We start from the raw sequence: 22,657 nt of genomic DNA, 5'->3' as shown, positions 1-22,657 counted from the left end.
TTGTGTAAGGTGTAAAGACATATTCATCACAAATGTATCTAGTCTGATAGTGACCATAAAAACCAATGCAGATGGACGATGTTCTTTTAACCGAGCATACGACCTAGGAAGAGTACACATCAGAGCGATATCGGCACAATTTGCCGTCGGAATGATAAATCGTGCATCTCGTCTAATGTGTACGCATTATTATGCCCTCACACGGGCGACATACGGGGTCGTTTGATTGACAGTGCAGCAGGTATTGTATGCGGCGCTGGGTATCCGTTTCACAGGTGACCCTACTTAGGGCGACACTAACCATTGACATGGTCAACATCGACAAATGGTCGACACATGAAAATGGGGACATGGTACACTAATTGGGGTTCCTGGTCATGTTACAGAAAAAATTACACCGAAAACAGTAAAAAAAAACCATGTCGACCTTTTCATGTGTCGACATGACCCGTGGTGAACCATTTTCATGTGACGACTATTTGTCCATGTCGACCTAATGACTGTCGACCTTAACATGGTCGACCATTCATACCAGAACTGCGGCGCTGTGCACATTAATTAAGACTGAAACATTATTACAGGTCTGTCGTTCATTAAATCATTTAATGTGTACGGATAATCGGGAATGGTACGGGACAAAGGGAAATTTGTCCTGACCATCGGCCCGATTGCCCATGTACCCGGCCTAAGTCACGGGACCGACTGCGATGCACGGTCTCAGGCATGTTTGGAAATGTATTGTGGCATTCCTAGATGGTTACTGGGAAGTGACTACTCAGACACACAGAGATGCACTCTGTCTGATGGGCGAGTTATCGGTGTGGCGCAGGCGTGTCACATAACTGGTTGCAAACTCAGGGCCTGATTCAGACGCAGTCACAACTTCTATGCATACGTCGCAGAGCGCACACGCCATGGTACCTTTGCAATGCCGCTCGCAGTGAGGAATCAGTCGCAGAGTGACTGACAGGTGGAGGCTGTTTGGGGGAGATAACCGTCAGTGTCTGCAAAACGGGCAGTGTCTGCAAAAACTCTGGCGTGTCGGGACAGTTTACGGGACGTGTCTCAGCGCATAACTGAGATCTCGCATGCATAAAACATGGCGCCAGTGTTTCAGCTTCTGCGGCCACTCTGTGCAGCCATGGAGGCACTCGGAGTTAATGTTCCTTGCATCTGCGCGCTGGTTGCAGCAAAGTACACAGTTGCCGAGCATGTTGCGATGGCTTCTGTGGGCGTCTCTGATCACTTCTGGGTGGCTGCTACACTTGCGTTGCCTCGCAGTTCCTTCACTGGAAAAGATCGCTGCTGTGTCGGCATTGTGAATCATGTGAATGAGGCCCACAGACACAATAGTTTACATTGGAGGACACAATCTGAAGGGCATTTCGCACCTAGCATGGGGCAGATGCTAGTTTTGATGGTGCATCCAATGGTGGCGTATCAGCGCTCTGTCAGTGCAGAGCCAGCACCTTCTTCATGGGCTCCTAGCAATTATCTGCTGCAAAATCCAGCTTTCTGTGGTGTGCATTGGGCTGTATCCTTCTAATGATAGACATCTCAATGGCTTCTTCTAGTTCAAATTTTTTTAAATGAAAAGTGGCGGAGTTGCCTATAGCAACCAATCAGATTCCAGCTGTCATTTCTCTATTGTATCCTAGAAAATTATATACAGAATCGTACTTGCTGCTATGGGCAACACCAACACTTTTGTAGAAACTTTAGTAAATCTATAACATAATGGGGTAAAAGTGTTACACCTGCAATAACACTCCCTGCTTCACCTATTTATCGAGATGAAGCAGCATCGCCGAGATGGATTAACATCTCGGGTGCCAAAGTAGGTGAGTGACCCCCCCCGGCGATAGCTGCTAGAGCACACAGCGCATCAGCTTAGTGCTGATGCACTGTGTCTCTTTCCCCCAGCCAGTGCGCATGTGTGAGATCTCACTAGTCTAGCAGGATTTCACATGCAGTCTGGAGCCAGCAGCACTGTCCCTGCTGTGGTCTATGGGCAAAGACACCTGAAGCTGTCAAAATCGATAGCTTCAGGTGTCGGAACGGTCAGCTGCACTGACCGTTCATACACTGACCTGCACATCGGCTTGCTATATTTCAGATAGCAGCATCAATAATGACCGGGACGCTCATCTTGCACACTACGCCGTTTTAATAAATGGAGGGAAGCAGCATTAGCAACATAACGTGCAATGATTCCACTTCCCCCCATACCGACCCATCATACATCTACCCCAATGTGTTGCTTATCAAACATACATATACCGCTTTCACACAGTCTTTTTACCCGGCATTTGAAGCACAGCTTTTCTGGCCTCAGTCGTTTTTTCCTGTACCCCCCTTCAGACACAAGAACAAATTGTCAGGTCAAGCATTTGGACCCAGTAATTTGTCGGGTCAACCCGGATCCTTCTTCTGTGTGAAGGGGTCAAACCGGGTCACAATTTCCAGGACTTCAACCTTGGTCAAAAGCCAGGGTTAAAGTCCTGGGATTTTCAACCCGGGCTGACCCATTCACACAGTAAAGAACTCTGTCTGAAACCAGCAATAGACATATGATGGGGCCATACTGAACCCCATCGCTGTCCCTTGTAATTGTACATTAAATGTACGATCAAAACGAAAGTTGATTCTTATGTAAGAATGACAATTAAGAACATAAGAAAATCTGTTCAGGGACTGGCATGGTGTTGAGTAGGGGTGGCAGAATTTCACACCGCTTGCATGTCAGCAGAGTGTGGAATATTTATATTATTAAAATATATAACTATATTGAATTTTTTTTCTTTTTCTTTTTACTCAGCAGAACAGTCACTTACCACACTGCTATCACTTCTTTTGTCCACCAGGCTCCTTGAAAACTCTGAACTCTGCAGCCAATAGGAGAAAAGAGAACTCAATAGTGACAACTTGCTATATTATAGATTTACTCACTATATAAAGCAAAGAATCAAGGATACATACAGGTATGACTAGTTATATACTGGAAACACAACACTCACTTCCAACAGCGAGAATTTATGATGTCTATGACAGGGTGATGGAACGGGATGTGAGAGGGATTCACCATTTGGTCCAACCTTGAGGAAGGCTTGCCATAGATAAGTAAAGGTTATACTACAATAGGAACCCATAGATATATGTACTAGATTTTCAAGGCCACCATTACTCATCACCTTCTTTGATATATGAATAGCATACATATTATATAAACCATGGAAGGCATTGGCAGAAACGTAATCTCCACAATGTCCAGGGGCAGATTCATTTAGATATGGTCATTTACAGCAGCTGCAAAATGGTGGTAGCCTCTGGCTTTAATGCAAGGGGATATTCAATTACAGCGCTTTTCCTTGCACTGTAAATACCCGCTAACTCGCGTTAACCCATAGGAATCCAGGATAAGTTCCCGGAGCTATGGGTTAACACATTCGCAGCAGTCGCGATCAGGCATTTAATGTGGATTCCTGTTCGAGCCTCCTCAGGATTGAACAGCAATCTGCATTAATTGCAGCCTGTGGGCTGAGGGTGAGCTATAATTGAATAGCCCCAGCAGTCCGTGGTAATTAACCATGGCTAACTGAATCCGGCCCAAAATACATGTTTTGTGGGAGTAAAAGGTCCTGGGGTATGTACTATTGCTGCAAGAATGGAAATATTTTGGACTTTGGAAGCTGGGCCCTCTGTTCATCTCTAACATTTTTAAAGAACAAATCAATGACTTACTGGTGCCCTAGGGCAGCTGCCTTTCAGCCAAATAGACTACTAATCACTGGTTACTAATCTTGAATGGTGCTCCAACCAATCAGCACCTGTCATGTGTGTGAAAAAATAAGATTTTACTCACCGGTAAATCTATTTCTCGTAGTCCGTAGTGGATGCTGGGGACTCCGTAAGGACCATGGGGAATAGCGGCTCCGCAGGAGACTGGGCACAGCTAAGAAAGATTTAGGACTACCTGGTGTGCACTGGCTCCTCCCACTATGACCCTCCTCCAGACCTCAGTTAGGATACTGTGCCCGGAATAGCTGACACAATAAGGAAGGATTTTGAATCCCGGGTAAGACTCATACCAGCCACACCAATCACACCGTACAACTCGTGATATGATACCCAGTTAACAGTATGAACATAACAGAGCCTCTCAACAGATGGCTCAACAATAACCCTTTTAGTTAACGATAACTATATACAAGTATTGCAGACAGTCCGCACTTGGGACGGGCGCCCAGCATCCACTACGGACTACGAGAAATAGATTTACCGGTGAGTAAAATCTTATTTTCTCTGACGTCCTAGTGGATGCTGGGGACTCCGTAAGGACCATGGGGATTATACCAAAGCTCCCAAACGGGCGGGAGAGTGCGGATGACTCTGCAGCACCGAATGAGAGAACTCAAGGTCCTCCTCAGCCAGGGTATCAAATTTGTAGAATTTTGCAAACGTGTTTGCCCCTGACCAAGTAGCAGCTCGGCAAAGTTGTAAAGCCGAGACCCCTCGGGCAGCCGCCCAAGAAGAGCCAACTTTCCTCGTGGAATGGGCTTTTACAGATTTAGGGTGCGGCAGTCCAGCCGCAGAATGTGCAAGTTGAATCGTGCTACAGATCCAGCGAGCAATCGTCTGCTTAGAAGCAGGAGCACCCAGCTTGTTGGGTGCATACAGGATAAATAGCGAGTCAGTCTTCCCGACTCCAGCTGTCCTGGAAACATATACTTTTCAGGGCCCTGACTACGTCCAGTAACTTGGAATCCTCCAAGTCCCAAGTAGCCGCAGGCACCACAATCGGTTGGTTCACATGAAAAACTGATACCACCTTAGGAAGGAATTGGGAACGAGTCCTCAATTTCGCCTTTCCCATATAAAATACAGATAAGGGCTTTTGTCAATTCTGATACACGCCTGGCCGACGCCAAGGCCCACAGAATGACCACTTTCCACGTGAGGTATTATAGCTCCACGGATTTAAGTGGCTCAACCCAATGCGACTTCAGGAAATCCAACACCACGTTGAGATCCCACGGTGCCACTGGAGGCACAAACGGGGGCTGACTATGCAGCCCTCCCTTAACAAAAGTCTGAACTTCAGGCAGTGAAGCCAGTTTCATTTTGGAAGAAAATCGATAGAGCCGAAATCTGGACCTTAATGGAACCCAATTGTAGGCCCATAGTCACCTCTGACTGTAGGAAGTGCAGAAATCGACCTAGCTGAAATTTCTCCTTTGGGGCCTTCCTGGCCTCACAGTACGCAACATATTTCCGCCATATGCGGTGATAATGGTTAGCGTTCACTTCTTTCCTAGCTTTAAATAGTGTAGGGATAACTTCCTCCGGAATTCTCTTTTCCTTCAGGATCCGGCGTTCAACCGCCATGCCGTCCAACGCAGCCGCGGTACGTCTTGGAACAGACAGGCCCCATGCTGCAGCAGGTCCTGTCTGAGCGGCAGAGGCCATGGGTCCTCTGAGATCATTTCTTGGAGTTCTGGTTACCAAGCTCTTCTTGGCCCACCCGGAACAATGAGTATAGTTCTTACTCCTCTCCTTCTTATTATTCTCATTACCCTGGGTAAGAGAGGCAGAGAAGGGAACACATACACCGACTGGTACACCCACGGTGTTACCAGAGCGTCCACAGCTATCGCCTGAGGGTCCTTGACCTGGCACAATATCTTTGTAACTTTTAGTTGAGGCGGGACGCCATCATGTCCACCTGTGGCCTTTCCCAACGGTGTACAATCATTTGGAAGACTTCTGGATGAAGTCCCCACTCTCCCGGGTGGAGGTCGTGTCTTCTGAGAAAGTCTGCTTCTCAGTTGTCCACTCCGGGAATGAACACTGCTGACAGTGCTAACACATGATTTTCCGCCCATCGGAGAATCCTTGTGGCTTCTGCCATCGCCATCCTGCTTCTTGTGCCGCCCTGTCGTTTACATGAGCGACCGCCGTGATGTTGTCTGACTGGATCAGCACCGGCCGGTGTTGAAGCAGGGGTCTAGCCTGACTTAGGGCATTGTAAATGGCCCTTAGTTCCAGAATATTTATGTGTAGGGAAGTCTCCTTACTTTTCCATAGCCTTGGAAGTTTCTTCCCTGTGTGACTGCCCCCCAGCCTCGAAGGCTGGCATCCGTGGTCACCAGGACCCAGTCCTGTATATCGAATCTGCGGCCCCCTAGAAGATGAGCACTCTGCAGCCACCACAACAGCGACACCCTGGCCCTTGGAGACAGGGTTATCCGCCGATGCATCTGAAGATGCGACCCGGACCACATGTCCAACAGATCCCACTGGAAAATCCTTGTATGGGACCCGGCGAATGGAATTTCTTCGTAAGAAGCTACCATCCTTCCCAGGGCTCGCGTGCATTGATGCACCGACACCTGTATACGTATTAGGAGGTCTCTGTCTAGAGATGACAACTCCTTGGACTTCTCCTCCGGGAGAAACCCTTTTTATCCTGTTCTGTGTCCAGAACCATACTCAGGAACAGTAGACGCGTCGTAGGAACCAGCTGCGACTTTGGAATATTCAGAATCCAGCCGTGCTGTTGTAGCACTTCCCGAGATAGTGCTACTCCGCCGAACAACTGCTCCCTGGACCTCGCCTTTATAAGGAGATCGTCCAAGTACGGGATAATTATTTCGGCCATTACCTTGGTAAATACCTCGGTGCCGGGGACAGACCAACGGCAACGTCTGGAATTGGTAATGACAATCCTGTACCACAATTTTGAGGTACTCCTGGTGAAGAGGGTAAATAGGGACATGCAGGTAAGCATCCTTGATGTCCAGTGATACCATGAAATTCTCCAGGCTTGCAATAATCGCCCTGAGCGATTCCATTTCGAACTTGAACCTTCGTATATAAGTGTTCAAGGCTTTCAATTTTAGAATGGGTCTCACCGAACAGTCTGGTTTCGGTACCACAACATTTTGGAATAGTAACCCCGGCCTTGTTGAAGAAGGGGTACCTTGATTTCACCTGCTGGAAGTGCAGCTTGTGAATTGCCGCCAGTACTACCTTTCTCCGAGGGCAGCAGGCAAGGCTGAGGTGAGGTAACGGCGAGGGGGAGTCGCCTCGAACTCCAGCCTGTATCCCTGTGATACTATTTGCAGAACCTAGGGATCCACCTGTGGGCAAACCCACTGGTCCCTGAAGTTCCCAGACGCGCCCCTACCGCACCTGTCTCCACCTGTGGAGCCCCAACGTCAAGCGGTGGACTCAGAGGAAGCGGGGGAAGATTTTTGATCCTGGGAACTGGCTGCTGGTGCAGCTTTTTCCTTCTTCCCTTGTCTCTGTGCAGAAAGAAAGCGCCTTTGACCCGCTTGCTTTTCTGAAGCCGAAAGGACTGTACCTGAAAATACGGTGCTTTCTTAGGCTGTGAGGAAACCTGAGGTAAAAATGTTTTCTTCCCAGCTGTTGCTGTGGATACGAGGTCCCAGAGACCATCCCCAAACAATTCCTCACCCTTATAAGGCAGAATCTCCATGTGCCTTTTATAGGCAGCATCACCTGTCCACTGCCGGGTCTCTAATACCCTCCTAGCAGAATGGACATTGCATTAATTCTGGATGCCAGCCGGCAAATATCCCTCTGTGCATCCTTTATATATAAGACGACGTCTTTAATATGCTCTATGTTAGCAAACTATTATCCCTGTCTTAGACTATTAATATTATCTGACAGGTTATCAGACCACGCTGCAGCAGCACTATTTATGCTGAGGCAATTGCAGGTCTCAGTATATAACCTGAGTGTGTATATACAGACTTCAGGATAGCCTCCTGCTTTTTATCAGCAGGCTCCTTCAAGGTGGCCGTATCCTAAGATGGCAGTGCCACCTTTTTTGACAAACGTGTGAGCGCCTTATCCACCCTAAGGGATATCTCCCAACGTGACCTATCCTCTGGCGGGAAAGGGTACGCCATCAGTAACTTTTTAGAAATTACCAGTTTCTTATCGGGGGAACCCACGCTACTTTACACACTTCATTCATTCATCTGATGGGGGAACAAACCACTGGCTGCTTTTTCTCCCCAAAAATAAAACCCCTTTTATGTGGTACTTGGGTTCATGTCAGAAATGCGTAACACATTTTTCATTGCCGAGATCATGTAACGGATGTTCCTAGTGGATTGTGTATATGTCTCAACCTCGTCGACACTGGAGTCAGACTCCGTGTCGACATCTGTGTCTGCCATCTGAGGTAACGGGCGCTTTTTTGAGCCCCTGATGGCCTTTGAGACGCCTGGGCAGGCGCGGGCTGAGAAGCCGGCTGTCCCACAGCTGTTTTACGTCATCCAGCCTTGTAAGGAGTTGACATTGTCGGTTAATACCTTCCACCTATCCATCCACTCTGGTGTCGGCCCCACAGGGGACGACATCCCATTTATCGGCCTCTGCTCCACCTCCACGTAACCTTCCTCATCCCACATGTCGACACAGCCGTACCGACACACAGCACACACACAGGGAATGCTCTGACTGAGGACAGGACCCCACAAAGTCCTTTGGGGAGACAGAGAGAGAGTATGCCAGCACACACCAGAGCGCTATATAATGCAGGGATTAACACTATAACTGAGTGATTTTTCCCCCAATAGCTGCTTGTATAAACAATATTGCGCCTAAATTTAGTGCCCCCCCTCTCTTTTTAACCCTTTGAGCCTGAAAACTACAGGGGAGAGCCTGGGGAGCTGTCTTCCAGCTGCACTGTGAAGAGAAAATGGTGCCAGTGTGCTGAGGGAGATAGCTCCGCCCCTTTTTCGCGGACTTTTCTCCCGCTTTTTTATGGATTCTGGCAGGGGTATTTATCACATATATAGCCTCTGGGGCTATATATTGTGATATATTTGCCAGCCAAGGTGTTTTTATTGCTGCTCAGGGCGCCCCCCCCCCCCCCCCCCAGCGCCCTGCACCCTCAGTGACCGGAGTGTGAAGTGTGTATGAGGAGCAATGGCGCACAGCTGCAGTCCTGTGCGCTACCTTGGTGAAGACTGATGTCTTCTGCCGCCGATTTTCCGGACTCTTCTTGCTTCTGGCTCTGTAAGGGGGCCGGCGGCGCGGCTCTGGGACCGAACATCAATGGCCGGTTCCATGCGGTCGATCCCTCTGGAGCTAATGGTGTCCAGTAGCCTAAGAAGCCCAAGCTACCACCAGTTAGGTAGGTTCGCTTCTTCTCCCCTTAGTCCCTCGCTGCAGTGAGTCTGTTGCCAGCAGATCTCACTGTAAAATAAAAAACCTAAAATATACTTTCTCTCTAGGAGCTCAGGAGAGCCCCTAGTGTGCATCCAGCTCAGCCGGGCACAGGATTCTAACTGAGGTCTGGAGGAGGGTCATAGTGGGAGGAGAAAGTGCACACCAGGTAGTCCTAAATCTTTCTTAGCTGTGCCCAGTCTCCTGCGGAGCCGCTATTCCCCATGGTCCTTACGGAGTCCCCAGCATCCACTAGGACATCAGAGAAATGACAGTTAGGAGCTGATTGGTTAGAGCACCATTTAAGATTAGTAATGAGTGCTAAAAAGAACATCACCCCTTGTTAAATCTGCCCCTTAGTTTTTCCATATTGCATTGCAGAGAACCCTTCTGCCAGGTTAGCAAGGGATTGTGGGTAACACAATGTCTGCCTATTAGCGCCGACTGAAACTCACTCTGGATGGATCCAGCAACTGCTCAATTTGACGGTCTTTCCTGCTGTTCTCTTCCTCCAGCCTCCTGAGCTTTGTTTTCATTATATCTCCATCTGATTTCTGTGCCTGCAGCGTCTGCATTAGAGGAAAGCATATTAGACTGTTTGGCCAGAAACTTAATGCACAATAAAAGAGATGATAATTGAAGAATTTTACTAGGAGATTCAGCTTTCCCCGCTGTTAGCTGGTGTCAAGTTAAAATGGAATTGTCCTGAAGGTAAATGGTTAAATCTTTAAGCTGGTTTGCTTAATTAAAGATATAAACATGTCTACGTCAGTTAAACCATTGTATCGCTTACATCGGGAACATGGAGGGAGTGCATAACCCACCAGTCTGCATTTGTACGGACACTTTAACCATAGTCCACTATGTAAACGGTTTATTGTATAGCCAATATAGAGTGTCACATGTTAAATGACATGAACATGTGTAATGTTGTAAAAAGGGGCTACATACATTCTCTGTATTCTCATTATGATGTCTTTGTTCAATCTTAAGTCAAATACACATGCACAGGGAAATGTAATAGGATCTGAGTTTGCAGAGGTCTGTGATTTATTGCCCGTATTTTTAAAGTGGCAATCATTTCCAAGTAAATGATTTCCACCGGCAGCATGTATATGCAATAAACTAATTATTATGTTTCATCAGATCCAAGTGTCAAGAATGTACAATTACTAGGACACAAAATCTAGCTATGTGAGACAAAGTCTTACAACGTGGGACAGTTAAATTGCTCGGGATGGATTTAATAAAAAAGAAAGTATCTACTAAGAGCAGATTGTATTCTAACGCTTTGTACTTCTAAAGACAATATGGGAGGAGTAGGTAGACTAGGATACAGACTGCTGTCTAATAACATGATCACACACCTTCTTCAAGTCTATGATCTGGTCATACATGTCCTCTTTCTCCTTAAAGTCCGGTGTTCCTGGTATGTAACCTAAATAATACAATAACTTATTATCAACTTTATGGAAAGCTGTAGTGTAGTAGATCAGTGGTTCTCATCCTCAGCTCAGGGATTTCTGTCTGTGGAAGGAGGTGGGATAATTACTGACTCAGCAAAATAGATTATCCGACTTCTGAATAATTAAAGAGATCCAGAAAACATGACCTGTTGGCGGTACTTGAAGCAACGATTTGAGAACCCATGTAGCAGAGAAAAAGAGGTGGGTTTTTGTAACGAGTAAGAAAGGGCTGAATTGTGACATACTTTAGATGGAGATAGCAACCAGATAGCACAGAGGACAGTATGTGTAGAGTGGAACAGAGGAGGACACTATACTTTGATAGTCAACTGGTCCTTTTGAATAAACATAAGGATGAATGATTATGCTTTATAGCACGTTGTCAGTTCACACATCTCTGTCAATATCTGTAAAAAGTCAATTACTATAAATTTCAATGATAATTTTGTTCGTATGCAAATAATTCTCTACGTCTGTAAGAAATGTACCTACCATTTTTCAATGGCTCAAGTCAGCTGTCAACTAATGATCCCCTAGGATTCCTAGGGGAAAGGGTGGCGACTGGCTCTGTTCCACAAAGCGGAGGCGTATTGCCTTCGTTTTGTGGGAGTGCAGAGGTCAGTGTCTGCGTATAGAGACGCAGATTTACTGACCTCGGCTGCGGCTCAGAGACTGCCATCCTGAGTAACCTGAAGGATACTCAGATGACCGATGGTCACACACTGTGATCACGGAAACATTTCGGAGGCATCTATTTACACCAGACACCTTCTGCTGCATTAGCAAATTAGCTGTACGGTATTGTACAGCCGCTTCCTCTGAATCAGTACACTCTTGTATGCAGTCACTTTCTGACCAGATTTACCAGCCACCTTACTAAACATCGAAATGTTGATTTGGAGACAATTTGGTTTGGAAAGATAGAAGAATCCAGCACAATTGCCGTGTATATGTGCACATTTATCTTAGTTCTGTGTGGATGAATAACACTTCCTGAAAAAATTAAGTGTCAGGCTCCAGTTATCCAGTCATCTATACCCCATTGTCTATATGCTCCAGTGTCCCCTTGTGGATGAAGGAGAAACATGAATTGTAGCATCAGTCAGTACCTTTGGTGTCTTATTTTCTGAGTAACAGGTTCAGGCTTATAAGTATGAGTGCTGACTGTGTTGGACCCTTGAAACTGCCTCCAACTAACTATTCCCCAATATTTAGCATATAACTTTCCCAAACAGAATTGTAATTCTCAGTAAATTAAGGCTCCTTTGCTAACACTGCAGTTAAGTGCAAACTGTGCACTAACAACAACAGTAAATGAGACACTTGCTTTCATTGTCTAACTTGCACTACACAGACATAAGCTCATTTCTGAATGGTTCTTATGGCTCGGTGCACATTCTGCATCTCAATAAGTTAGTGAACTAATCCATAGTGCTTTCTTCAATTATGTAACAGGACAATTAATCTTGATGTGGGTGTATTCTACACATTGGGGCAGACGTGAAGTGATAAAGCAGTGATCAAGAAATGATAAGTGCAAGGTGATAACGCATCAGCCGATCAGCTCTTGTCATTTTTCAAACCTATAATGATTGGCTGGTGCATTATCACCTTCCACTTATCACTTCTTTATCACTTCTGCAGGCTTAATACATCTGCCCCATTGTATGAAGTTTGGACCTTTGTAATGCAGCTCATATAATGAATACGTTACCAGTGCTAGCAGAACGGGAGTATTTAGGTTTCTTCATCCCAAGAGCTTCCTTTAGGTATTCTGGAGTGCTGCTGCTGGGACTGGCCCAGGCCTGGCCAATGTCACTGTCCACTTTCACAGGCTGGGTGAAGCCTGCAGGAGGAAACACAAGTGATGACAGCAGGAAATAGGTGACACAAAGGTATGAAGCCTGTAAAGGGAAAGTGCCACATAATATATGCATTAGCACCTAACAGCATCAGCGGTGCATTCGCAATCAGCCAAATACAAACGGTTTGCTGATGTATTCTATATACCACCAGTATTTTGCTTGATGTCGGCTTAGAGCCAAATTCAGTTAGCCCTGTTAATTTAACCAGGGTAAAAAAAAGGAGGCAGCCTCGGGCTTTAACGCCCAGGGCTATTCAATTGAAAACCTTTTTTCTCACATGTTAAATTAACCTGTTATCGGGAGTTAATACATGGAATCCGGGAAAAGTTCCGGGACCTATGCGTTAACACTGTGTTTGCACCTAATAACAGGCTATTTACCACTTATTTCTTTTCTGGTCTGCTCAGATTCCAAAATAAATACCTGTTAAGTGCAGCCTGCAGGCTGCCTTTGAGGCTAATTGAACAGCCCCGGGGAATCAATTAGTCTGCGTTAAATTACGGTGGCTAGTTGAAACCCCCCTCCCTTAAGGGGGGTACTCACGGAGAGATCCATGCTTAAAATCTTAAAGATTTTAAGCACAGATCACTCGTGTGTACCCCCCTCAGCGATAGCGATGCGTGGCCCCGCACATCGCTATCGCCGGTGCTAGATTGGCCGGCCAATCTAGCAGGTCGCTCATTTCACCTGCTGGTCGCTCATTTCACCCCCCGTCTGCCCCCGCGCGCTCAGCAGACATCTCTCCCACATCGGCCCGTGAATAAGGGCCTTTAGTGTCAATAATCCTTCTTGAATGTTTACTTCACTTAAAATAATAACAAAATTATTTTTACATATTAAATACATTCTGCTGACTAGAACAATTTAGTGGAATAATCACCTATAACTGGAATCAGACGTCTGCCCTAAATGACTTAAAGACTCAGACAAGTATGTTGCTGTGCTTTGGAAGATACTATGTACATTACATATCTGACAATTCTTAGCAACATCTGTAACCATGGCAACAAACTAAGAGATGCCATATTAATATTTAAATTGGCAGTAACAGATATAGTATTCTTCAAGTCCTATTACAAGTATTAGAAGTTATTCTAGTAAGTTTTCAAATGGAGCTTAAAAATTAAAAAAAACTTATTTCTCAGTTACAAAATTCATGTTGAGTTTGAAGTGTGTAGAAGGAAGAAAACATATTCTTACCATTGCCCTGTTTAAGGGAAGCAAGCCATAGCTGTCTTGGTACCTTGATCATAGGATTCTGAGTGTGCATTTGACCTGTCCCTTTCAAAGACCTCCACACGGGGGCCTTTCTAGGATACATCTTTGTGCTGGAGAGATATGGGGAGTCTACACATAAACAGAGATGGAAGGGGATAAGCTTTCACAACAAATACATTGATAACAGTGTGTTCTGTATTAGTTACAAGACTGCATTTTATCTAATTATATTTTCAAGTGTTGCTTGCCTTTCTGTGTCATAAAGGTATATTAACTGGTTAAAAGTGACAGCCCACTTGCATGTCCTTAACCTTCATTATATTATGCATAAGTCATAATTGACTACACTCCTGCATCTTGCGGGAGACTCCAGTTTCAGTGAGCAATCTACTGCTGTGCCGCATTGTTAATCAAAAACCTTAGATTAACATTATCTGCAACACCGGCCTATGGTGTTGCAGATGATTCAATGCTGCACCCTAGGACGCAGCTTGTATCACTAATGCATGCAGGAGGTTTGGCGGTTCCTGCTGCATAATATATCAGTGCTATCACTGCTGCTTCCATATAAGCAGCGATAGCAACTCTGTCCACATTTGAATCAGGCCCAGTGTCTTCTTATCTGTGCTGATGTGCAGTGATCCTTAGCATCTGCTTCTACTGCTAGTGAGTGGTGACAGAAGGTAAGAAGTTTTATTAGTAATCTTTAGTTAAACACATTTGTCTAAATAGAGTATCTGGTGTCCATAATGATTTGGAGGATGCTATAGTGCATAGGTTGTCAAACTCTGTCCTCAGGACACCAAACAGTACATGTTTTCCAGGTCTCCTCGCAGAATCACAAGTGACATAATTAGCGCCACCTGTGGATCTTTTAATATGTATCAGTGAGTAATGAGTACACCTTTGCACCTGCTGGGTGACCTGGAAAACGTGAGCTGTTTGGGTATCTGAGGAAAGAGTTTGAGAACCACTGCTATAGCGGTATGGATAAAACCACATCCAAAAAATACAGATAGGGCGTAAAAGCTGCAGGCATTCCAAAGTTCGCAATATAACATCTAACACACCAAAAAACAGACAAAAAAGGAGAACTGAGAAGTAGTTGTTTAGTTGGGGGCACAGGTATAAAGAAATTGATTTGTTATATCATAATAAAACTTGGCTTTTAATGCTCAAAAGTATCTAAAAATTCCCATTTTCTGGGTACACATAGCGAAATATAGAGGTTTAAAACATTTCTGACAAACATGAATTTGTGAAATTACATAGATTTAAAAAATCAAATCCACCACTATAACTCTTGCATCGATATATGATGTAAAATAATAAGTCCGAGCTATTGAGACATGCAAAAGGAGGTCCAATAGGGTGCGCTAGTGTATAACCGAAATAGGTAGAAAATACTTCCCTCAATACATCACTTGATAATTTGCGAATGTGTCTCAGGTCGATTACATATAAAGAAAAATATAAATTGAATATAGTGTAGTATATTCAAATACAAAAATTTTATATGGCAAAACTTCAATGACAAACATATAATAACACACAATGGAAATCCTTCATCCAATAAAACGACTCAATTGGTGATGGTCAAGGTAGAGGGTTACCAAATATTGGCGTGATATGGACCATAAGATGTATATGTGGAATGACCGGCTCCGGAACCTGTCTCCTTTGTCCACATAACACTTCCGCCTGGTCAGCCTGGTACCTTTTAGTTTGGATCACACTCCTATCTCCTGCTGCCGACGCGTTTCGGGACGGTTCCCTTCATCAAGGCAGTGAGGTAGGTGTGTGACTGTAATGTTATTTATGTCCGGTATCCTAATTACTTCCGGGTCAAAGGTTACATCAAATCGCTAGTTAAAATCCCATGGAAACATATAATCATTCATTTCAAACACTGACATTAGGCATCCCTTCAACTAACTCATGGATAAAATCAATATACACACACTAAAATAAAACATCACATTTGTAACAGGAAGTGCTCGTCACATAAATTCCGGAAACGATATCAACGAGTAACGGTAAAATGTACTCTAAACTAGTCAATACTGGCCATGCTATAAATGTGTCCGAAAACGTTATATCCACATATAAAAGAAACATCACTGCCGCTGGATATACATATTCCGCCACGGGATGCGGTACTTCCGATCATTTGGAACGCATGGTGACACGCATGGTACTTCCGATCGCTCACTTCCCGTTCGCGTCAATGACAGGCTGATGAACCGCATACATCCCCAGTTTGATGATTTCATGTCCATATTCATTCTTAAAACTATAATAAAACGTCCATAAGTCTACAGCTTTTTAATTTCCTTCACTTTAGTAATAGGGAAGCGGCTAGTGAATTTCATTCTCTGAAGGTGCAGATTAACCCACTCTAATTATTTCCGGTCTTAATTTCACTGTTCCTTATATTTGACAGCTAACTTTGGGCAACTTCTGTATAATGCCCTATAAATAATAACATGAAATGGATCAATATATGACTATATGTGATTCTTTACCATGCACAGCATATAAATGTGACTAAATTTAGTTCATGAGGGGAAAAAGGTGAACTACTGTATAAAGGTCGTGTAGGTAAAGATAATATCAAGACTATAGTATTACCTCTATAGATACAACCGCAGGTGGATAAGTGTATTGAAGACTGGCTAACAGAAAAAGGATTAAAGAAACCACTTTAACTCATAGGGGTATATGCAATTCCGGACGAATTGCGCCTTTTTTTCGACCGTTTTAGGATTCGACACTACTCGACAGCCGAAACCCTCCACCCGGGACCATGAATTCGACATATTCAATACATAACTCATTCGACACTCCCCTTGTCGAATAAAGGACCAATCGTCGAGTAGTGGGCATCCTGGATTCGACTTCCTGCCGTTTGGAGCCCTTTATATGGCTTGTTTGCTGCGTGCTCAGCAGCCATTTTGTGAACCTGCAGAGAGATGTGTGGAGGTGCAGAGCTAGCAAATTGGTTGTTGTTTGCTGTGGTATCGTTTGTACACCCAGCAGGCTTTAATCCAGGACGGACAGGATACCTGTTCCCCCGGAGGAGAGTTGACTTTGGAGCGATTTCTACATTTGTAGGTAAGTACCACATGTGGTCTGGCGTTGCATGTATGTGTTTGTGTAGTGGGGAGGGGTGCCATGAGGTGTACATGTGGCGTTGCTTTGGGGTGTTTGGGGTATGTATATGTGTGCAGGTATGTGTATATAGGTCCTGTTTGGATTGCTGCAGGTCCTGCTTGTATCGCTGCATGTTTTTTTTGGAGTTTTATGTTTGGGGATAGTTTTTAACGGTTTTTTTTTTTTTTTCATAAAATGTTTATTGGGTCATGCTTTTGCATTGTTGTACCTCCAGCATGTGCAGGGATGCTTTTTGGCTTGTTTGGGGTGACTTTTGAGCGTGTCGGTATCAGCCATGTGGCCGACATGTGCTGTCGTTTGTTTCCAAAACATGTTTTTTTGCTCCTTTTTTACCACTGGTTGACCTCCAGCATGTGCAGGGATGCTTTATGGCTTGTTTGGGGTGACTTTTGAGCGTGTCGGTATCAGCCATGTGGCCAACATGTGCTGTCGTTTGTTTCCAAAACATGTTTTTTTGCTCCTATTTTAGCACTGTTGCATCCCTGCACATGCTGGAGGTACTTTTTGGCTTGTTTGGGGTGACTTTGAGCGTGTCGGTATCAGCCATGTGGCCGACATGTGCTGTCGTTTGTTTCCAAAACATGTTTTTTTGCTCCTTTTTTTTAGCACTGGTTGACCTCCAGCATGTGCAGGGATGCTTTTTGGCTTGTTTGGGGTGACTTTTGAGCGTGTCAGTATCAGCCATGTGGCCAACATGTGCTGTCGTTTGTTTCCAAAACATGTTTTTTTGCTCCTACTTTAGCACTGGTTGACCTCCAGCATGTGCAGGGATGCTTGTACGGGGGTTTTGGCTTGTTTGGCTGAGGTTTTTTTTCAATTTTTCAAATTTTTTTGTTGTGTTTGGTCCTGCTTGAGCACTGGGGTCCCAGCAGCATGACGTGTGGTTGCATGTAATTATGTAATGTGTGTTAAATTTGTAAAAATATTTTTTTCTTTTTACAACAGAGATGTCCAGGGACAAGCGGCCCCGATCCCCCCCTTCCCCCCCACCCCTCAGAAGAATTTTCCCTGCACAGCAATGAGGAGTGGGAGCCGACCCAGGAGGAGGATACGACCGACCAGGCATGCAGTGACCAGCCGCAGTCGTCAAGGGACCAAAGGGAGAAGCAAAAGAAAAAGAAAAGGCCTAGAAAGGTAAATACTGACAACACCTGCAGACACAATAGCATCCAACTTGACACACCCTAGTTTGCGCACTGCCATGCACACCTACAGGTATCTTTGCGCACTGCCAGGGATACTGACACACTCACAGGTACATACCGATCTTATTAAATGCATGTTTTTTTTATCCCTAAAGGCAAGAAGCCAGCCAGAGGATCAGTCGGAGGAGGAAGCCTCTGGTGAAGATGCAGGACAGAAGAAGTCGCGTGGACCCAGATACACTGAGGCGGAAAACTGTGCCCTAGTGGATGGCGTCGACAGGTCCTACGACGTTCTGTATGGACCAAGGGCACAGTCCACAGCAGCTAAGACAAAGCGAAACATCTGGTATGCCATCGCGAGACAAGTCACTGAAGTATCTGGAAACCGCCGGAGCACCAGAAACTGCATGAAGCGGTACAGTGATTGCCGCAGACAGACCAAGAAGAAGATGGGGATTCAGCGCCGACATGAGACAGCTACGGGAGGTGGTCCGGCTCTCAAAAGGCGCATGAACCCTGTCATGGTCCAAGGAGTTCGCGGAGGTGTGGACTCCAGCCGTCTTGCTGGCTTTCCCGAGGAGGAAGAACCGCCCAGAAGACGGAATACGGCGGGAGACAAGCAGTCCAAAAGGAGGCCTGATGGTAAGAATACATTCAGATGAGCTGCACTAAATCTTTTTTTAATTTTTTTATTTGCTAATGTGTTTGTTCTTTTTCCCCAGACACGCCTGCCCAGAGGACATCACCTGCGCGCAGGACATCGCCAGCGCGCGGACCATCACCTGCGCAGCAGGCATCGGCAGCAGCGCGTGGACCATCACCAGCGCAGCAAGCATCAGCAGCGCGCAGATCATCACCTGCGCGCCACACATCGTCAGCGCGCAGAAAGTCACCTGCGCGCCAGACGTCATCAGCGCGCAGAAAGTCACCTGCGCGGCAGACATCGTCAGCGCACAGACCATCACCTGCGCGCCAGACATCAGCGCGCAGAACGTCACCTGCGCGCCAGACACCGTCGGCGACACCACCAGCTGGGCGCCAAACTACATTTCCTGCGCGCAGGCCATCACCAGCTCGTCATCTCTCCAGGAGCTCTGGGACTGTGACCGAAGATCCTCAACAAGACACTACCCTTGTGGACCCATCACCCGAACTGTTTGAGTCAACAGGATTAACGGACGAGACTTTTCTTGGGTTTGAAGACAGCCGTGCAGACGTATCCAGCCATACCCTTGAAAAGTCTCCAGAATTCAGGACAAGTGAAGCTCCTGGAGCAGCGGCACCACCGGATGGAGAAGGTTTTTATTTTTTGGGAGGGTTTTTTTGGGGGGGCGGGAGGGGGGGGGGGGTCGCCATTTTTGTATAGTTTATTAACTTTATTTTATTATTTTCTGCTTTTGCAAACAGAGGTGCCACGGACCAGCAGCGGACTTGCGTCGGGGATTGGTCCCTTCTTCAGGCCGGATCTCCTACAGGATTCGTCGGACGACGAGGTGGAAGTGCAGCAGCCCGCTGTTTCTACATCCCTGTGTGAGTAATTATCAAATTGTGAGCCTTCAAACAAATGTATGAATGTGTATAATAATTTCTAATTTTATTTTCAGCTTCACAAATGCAATTGGTGGCAGACGTACAGGAAGGGCAGGATGCCTCAAATGTTCAGAGGGTACACACCCTGGCAGCAGAGATGACTGGCCGTCAGGATAATTACACGAATGTCGTTGAACCAGACTGGACGCCATTGAGAAGACAATGGAGAAGATGGCAAACGGTCTGGTTGAAATGCAAAAGGCTCTTGCCGACAGCACGGCAGAAATGCAAAAGACCAGACGGGAAGATCACAAGGAGACTATGGACATCCTTCAAGTTCTGGCCACATCCATCAACCAGCTGGTGGATAACACATCATGCCTGGCACACAGTGTTGACAACATGTCGGAGAGCCAACGACATTCGGCAGCCAGCCACCAGATCATCGCAACCACACTGCAGATGATGTACGATAAGCTCCCAGAGCCAGCTCATCAACGCGCTGGTGAACCACCACATCCGCCATCACAAGCCACACGGACGCCTCCTGCCCTTCCTCCACCATCCTGGTATGGACGGTCACAGCTGTACCAAGGATATACAGGGATGTACCCCACCCACCAGATGCCTCCACCACCAACACCGGCCGCATCATCTACACCAGCACGGCCACCGAGGCCAATTCAACGTACTCCACAGCCGCCCTGGGCATCGATGCCCCATCAGGAGGAAGAAGAGGATCCGGACGGACAACCACCATAAGCCCGGTCGTATTGTTTTATTATTTACTCTTTATGTTTTTCATGTTTCCCTTTCTCCCCCTCCCATTAGTTTTTTTTTTTCTTACTATTGTTTTATATTTGTGTTGGGCTCCCCCACCCCCGACCGGATACTACCAAGGAGCTTTATGTCTAGGCATACATGCGCGGGCATGTATGTGGGCGCGTGTGGTAACTGATGAAAGCTCCTTGTGGTTACATATATGATGGGCCAAAGAGCTATTCTGATACCACTTTTTTTTTTTTTTAAACAAACTCCTTTTTGTATTGGTGTAAATTAGGCTTTCACTGTTGTGTGAATTTATTATTCACTAGTGTTTATTTTTGGCTTCTTCATAGGATTGGGTGGAAAATTTAAGTGGACGGCGTAGTTCGTGTTGTGCGTACCAAGGTGAGTAAAGCCATGTTTCAATGTATATATTCAAGAAACTTTGGACCGCCTGCCCTTGGGGAACAACACAGTCCAGCAATGGGTCATGCTGGACTGCATGGTTCCACAAATGTTCTTGGGAAAGGAATGAACATGACATCATTAGTGTCTTCACTTAATATGGAATTTCTTTTTTTTTCACAGATCTATACACAAGAATGTAAAGAAGAACAAACATTACTTTTTTGTTTTTATTACATTTTATTTTTTAATAAAAAAAAAATACAATTTTAATTCTTCAATAAATTTTTAAAATTAGAAGTTATGTGTGGTTTTTCTTTAAATTATTAGTTAATAAAATGTAAAATATTGCATTTCAGAGATGCAGTGGTATTGTGGTAGGTCGCCCATGGTACAGCAGGGGAACTGTCTTGTCCCTTGACATCCACGCTGGTTCCTGCACCTTGGGAAGGATACTCCGCAAGACCTGTGGAAGAGAATAGTATGGTGTCATCCAAAGACAAGGTACAAGCAACACTTGGAAACAAGCAGGTTACATCGGCCTTTGTCCCAAATGCAACCCTTCAGCACTTGAGAAACTACACATCCAAGCATGCCCTGACACAGCGTAAGCATTGCTGTGTCAGGGCATGATTGGATATGCAGTTTTGCAAATGCCAGAGGGACGCAGTTGGGACATGCCTGGGTTACTTGGACAAGAGGGAGTTTTGGGCAATACATCTCACCTGAGGGGGGGGGTGTCTGCTACATGGCGGAGGTTCAGGTCCACATCACAAGTAGGTCGCCCATGGTACAGCAGGGGAACTGTCCGGTCCCTTCATCCACGCTGGTTCCTGCACCTTGGGAAGGATACTCCGCAAGACCTGTGGAAGATAATAGTATGGTGTCATCCAAAGACAAGGTACAAGCAACACTTGGAAACAAGCAGGTAACGTCGGCCTTTGTCCCAAATGCAACCCTCCGGCACTTGAGAAACTACATATCCAAGCATGCCCTAACACAGCATAAGCATTGCTGTGTCAGGGCATGATTTGATATGCAGTTTTGCAAATGCCGGAGGGCCGCAGTTGGGATATGCCTGGGTTACTTAGACAAGAGGGAGTTTTGGGCAATACATCTCACCTGAGGGGGGGGATGTCTGCTACATGGCGGAGGTTCAGGTCCACATCACAAGTAGGTCGCCCATGGTACAGCAGGGGAACTGTCCGGTCCCTTCATCCACGCTGGTTCCTGCACCTTGGGAAGGATACTCCGCAAGACCTGTGGAAGAGAATAGTATGGTGTCATCCAAAGACAAGGTACAAGCAACACTTGGAAACAAGCAGGTAACGTCGGCCTTTGTCCCAAATGCAACCCTCCGGCACTTGAGAAACTACATATCCAAGCATGCCCTAACACAGCGTAAGCATTGCTGTGTCAGGGCATGATTGGATATGCAGTTTTGCAAATGCCGGAGGGCCGCAGTTGGGATATGCCTGGGTTACTTAGACAAGAGGGAGTTTTGGGCAATACATCTCACCTGAGGGGGGGGGGGGTCTGCTACATGGCGGAGGTTCAGGTCCACATCACAAGTAGGTCGCCCATGGTACAGCAGGGGAACGGTCGTGTCCCTTCAAATCCAGACTGGTTCCTGCAAATCGGAAAGGATACTCCACAAGACCTGCGGAAGAGAATAAGGAGGTAATTTGAGAGTGTTTCCTCTACCCTGGGAAAGAACAAAAGGTCCCAGCAACACTGCGCATATACACAGGTTACTCAGACAAGATGGAGTTTTGGCCAATACATCTCACCTGAAAGAGTGACTCTAACATGGCGGTGGTTCAGGTCCACATCACAAGTAGGACGTCCATGGTAGAGTGGGGTAAACTGGTCCAATACTGGAGTG

At 45.9% G+C, this 22,657-nt stretch overlaps 1 protein-coding gene across 3 annotated transcripts in view; it reads right to left on the bottom strand.

Moving 5' to 3' along the window:
* IQCE (IQ motif containing E) overlaps window positions 1–22,657 on the bottom strand; it is a 208,346-nt gene that overhangs the window by 112,082 nt on the left and 73,607 nt on the right. For all 3 annotated transcript variants that reach the window (XM_063934625.1, XM_063934624.1, XM_063934626.1), the window contains 5 exons: window positions 13,736–13,882; window positions 12,385–12,516; window positions 10,572–10,642; window positions 9,660–9,773; window positions 2,835–2,885 (listed from right to left, as the gene is read on the bottom strand). In XM_063934625.1, the coding sequence (XP_063790695.1) occupies window positions 2,835–2,885; window positions 9,660–9,773; window positions 10,572–10,642; window positions 12,385–12,516; window positions 13,736–13,882 (515 nt within the window). The remainder of the gene's footprint in view (window positions 1–2,834; window positions 2,886–9,659; window positions 9,774–10,571; window positions 10,643–12,384; window positions 12,517–13,735; window positions 13,883–22,657) is intronic.

The sequence above is a fragment of the Pseudophryne corroboree genome, chromosome 7 (assembly GCF_028390025.1).
Source record: "Pseudophryne corroboree isolate aPseCor3 chromosome 7, aPseCor3.hap2, whole genome shotgun sequence".
In the NCBI taxonomy this organism is placed as follows: Eukaryota; Metazoa; Chordata; class Amphibia; order Anura; family Myobatrachidae; genus Pseudophryne; species Pseudophryne corroboree.
The sequence above is the reverse complement of the archived record's forward strand: the minus strand, read 5'-3'. Positions and strand labels throughout refer to the sequence as shown.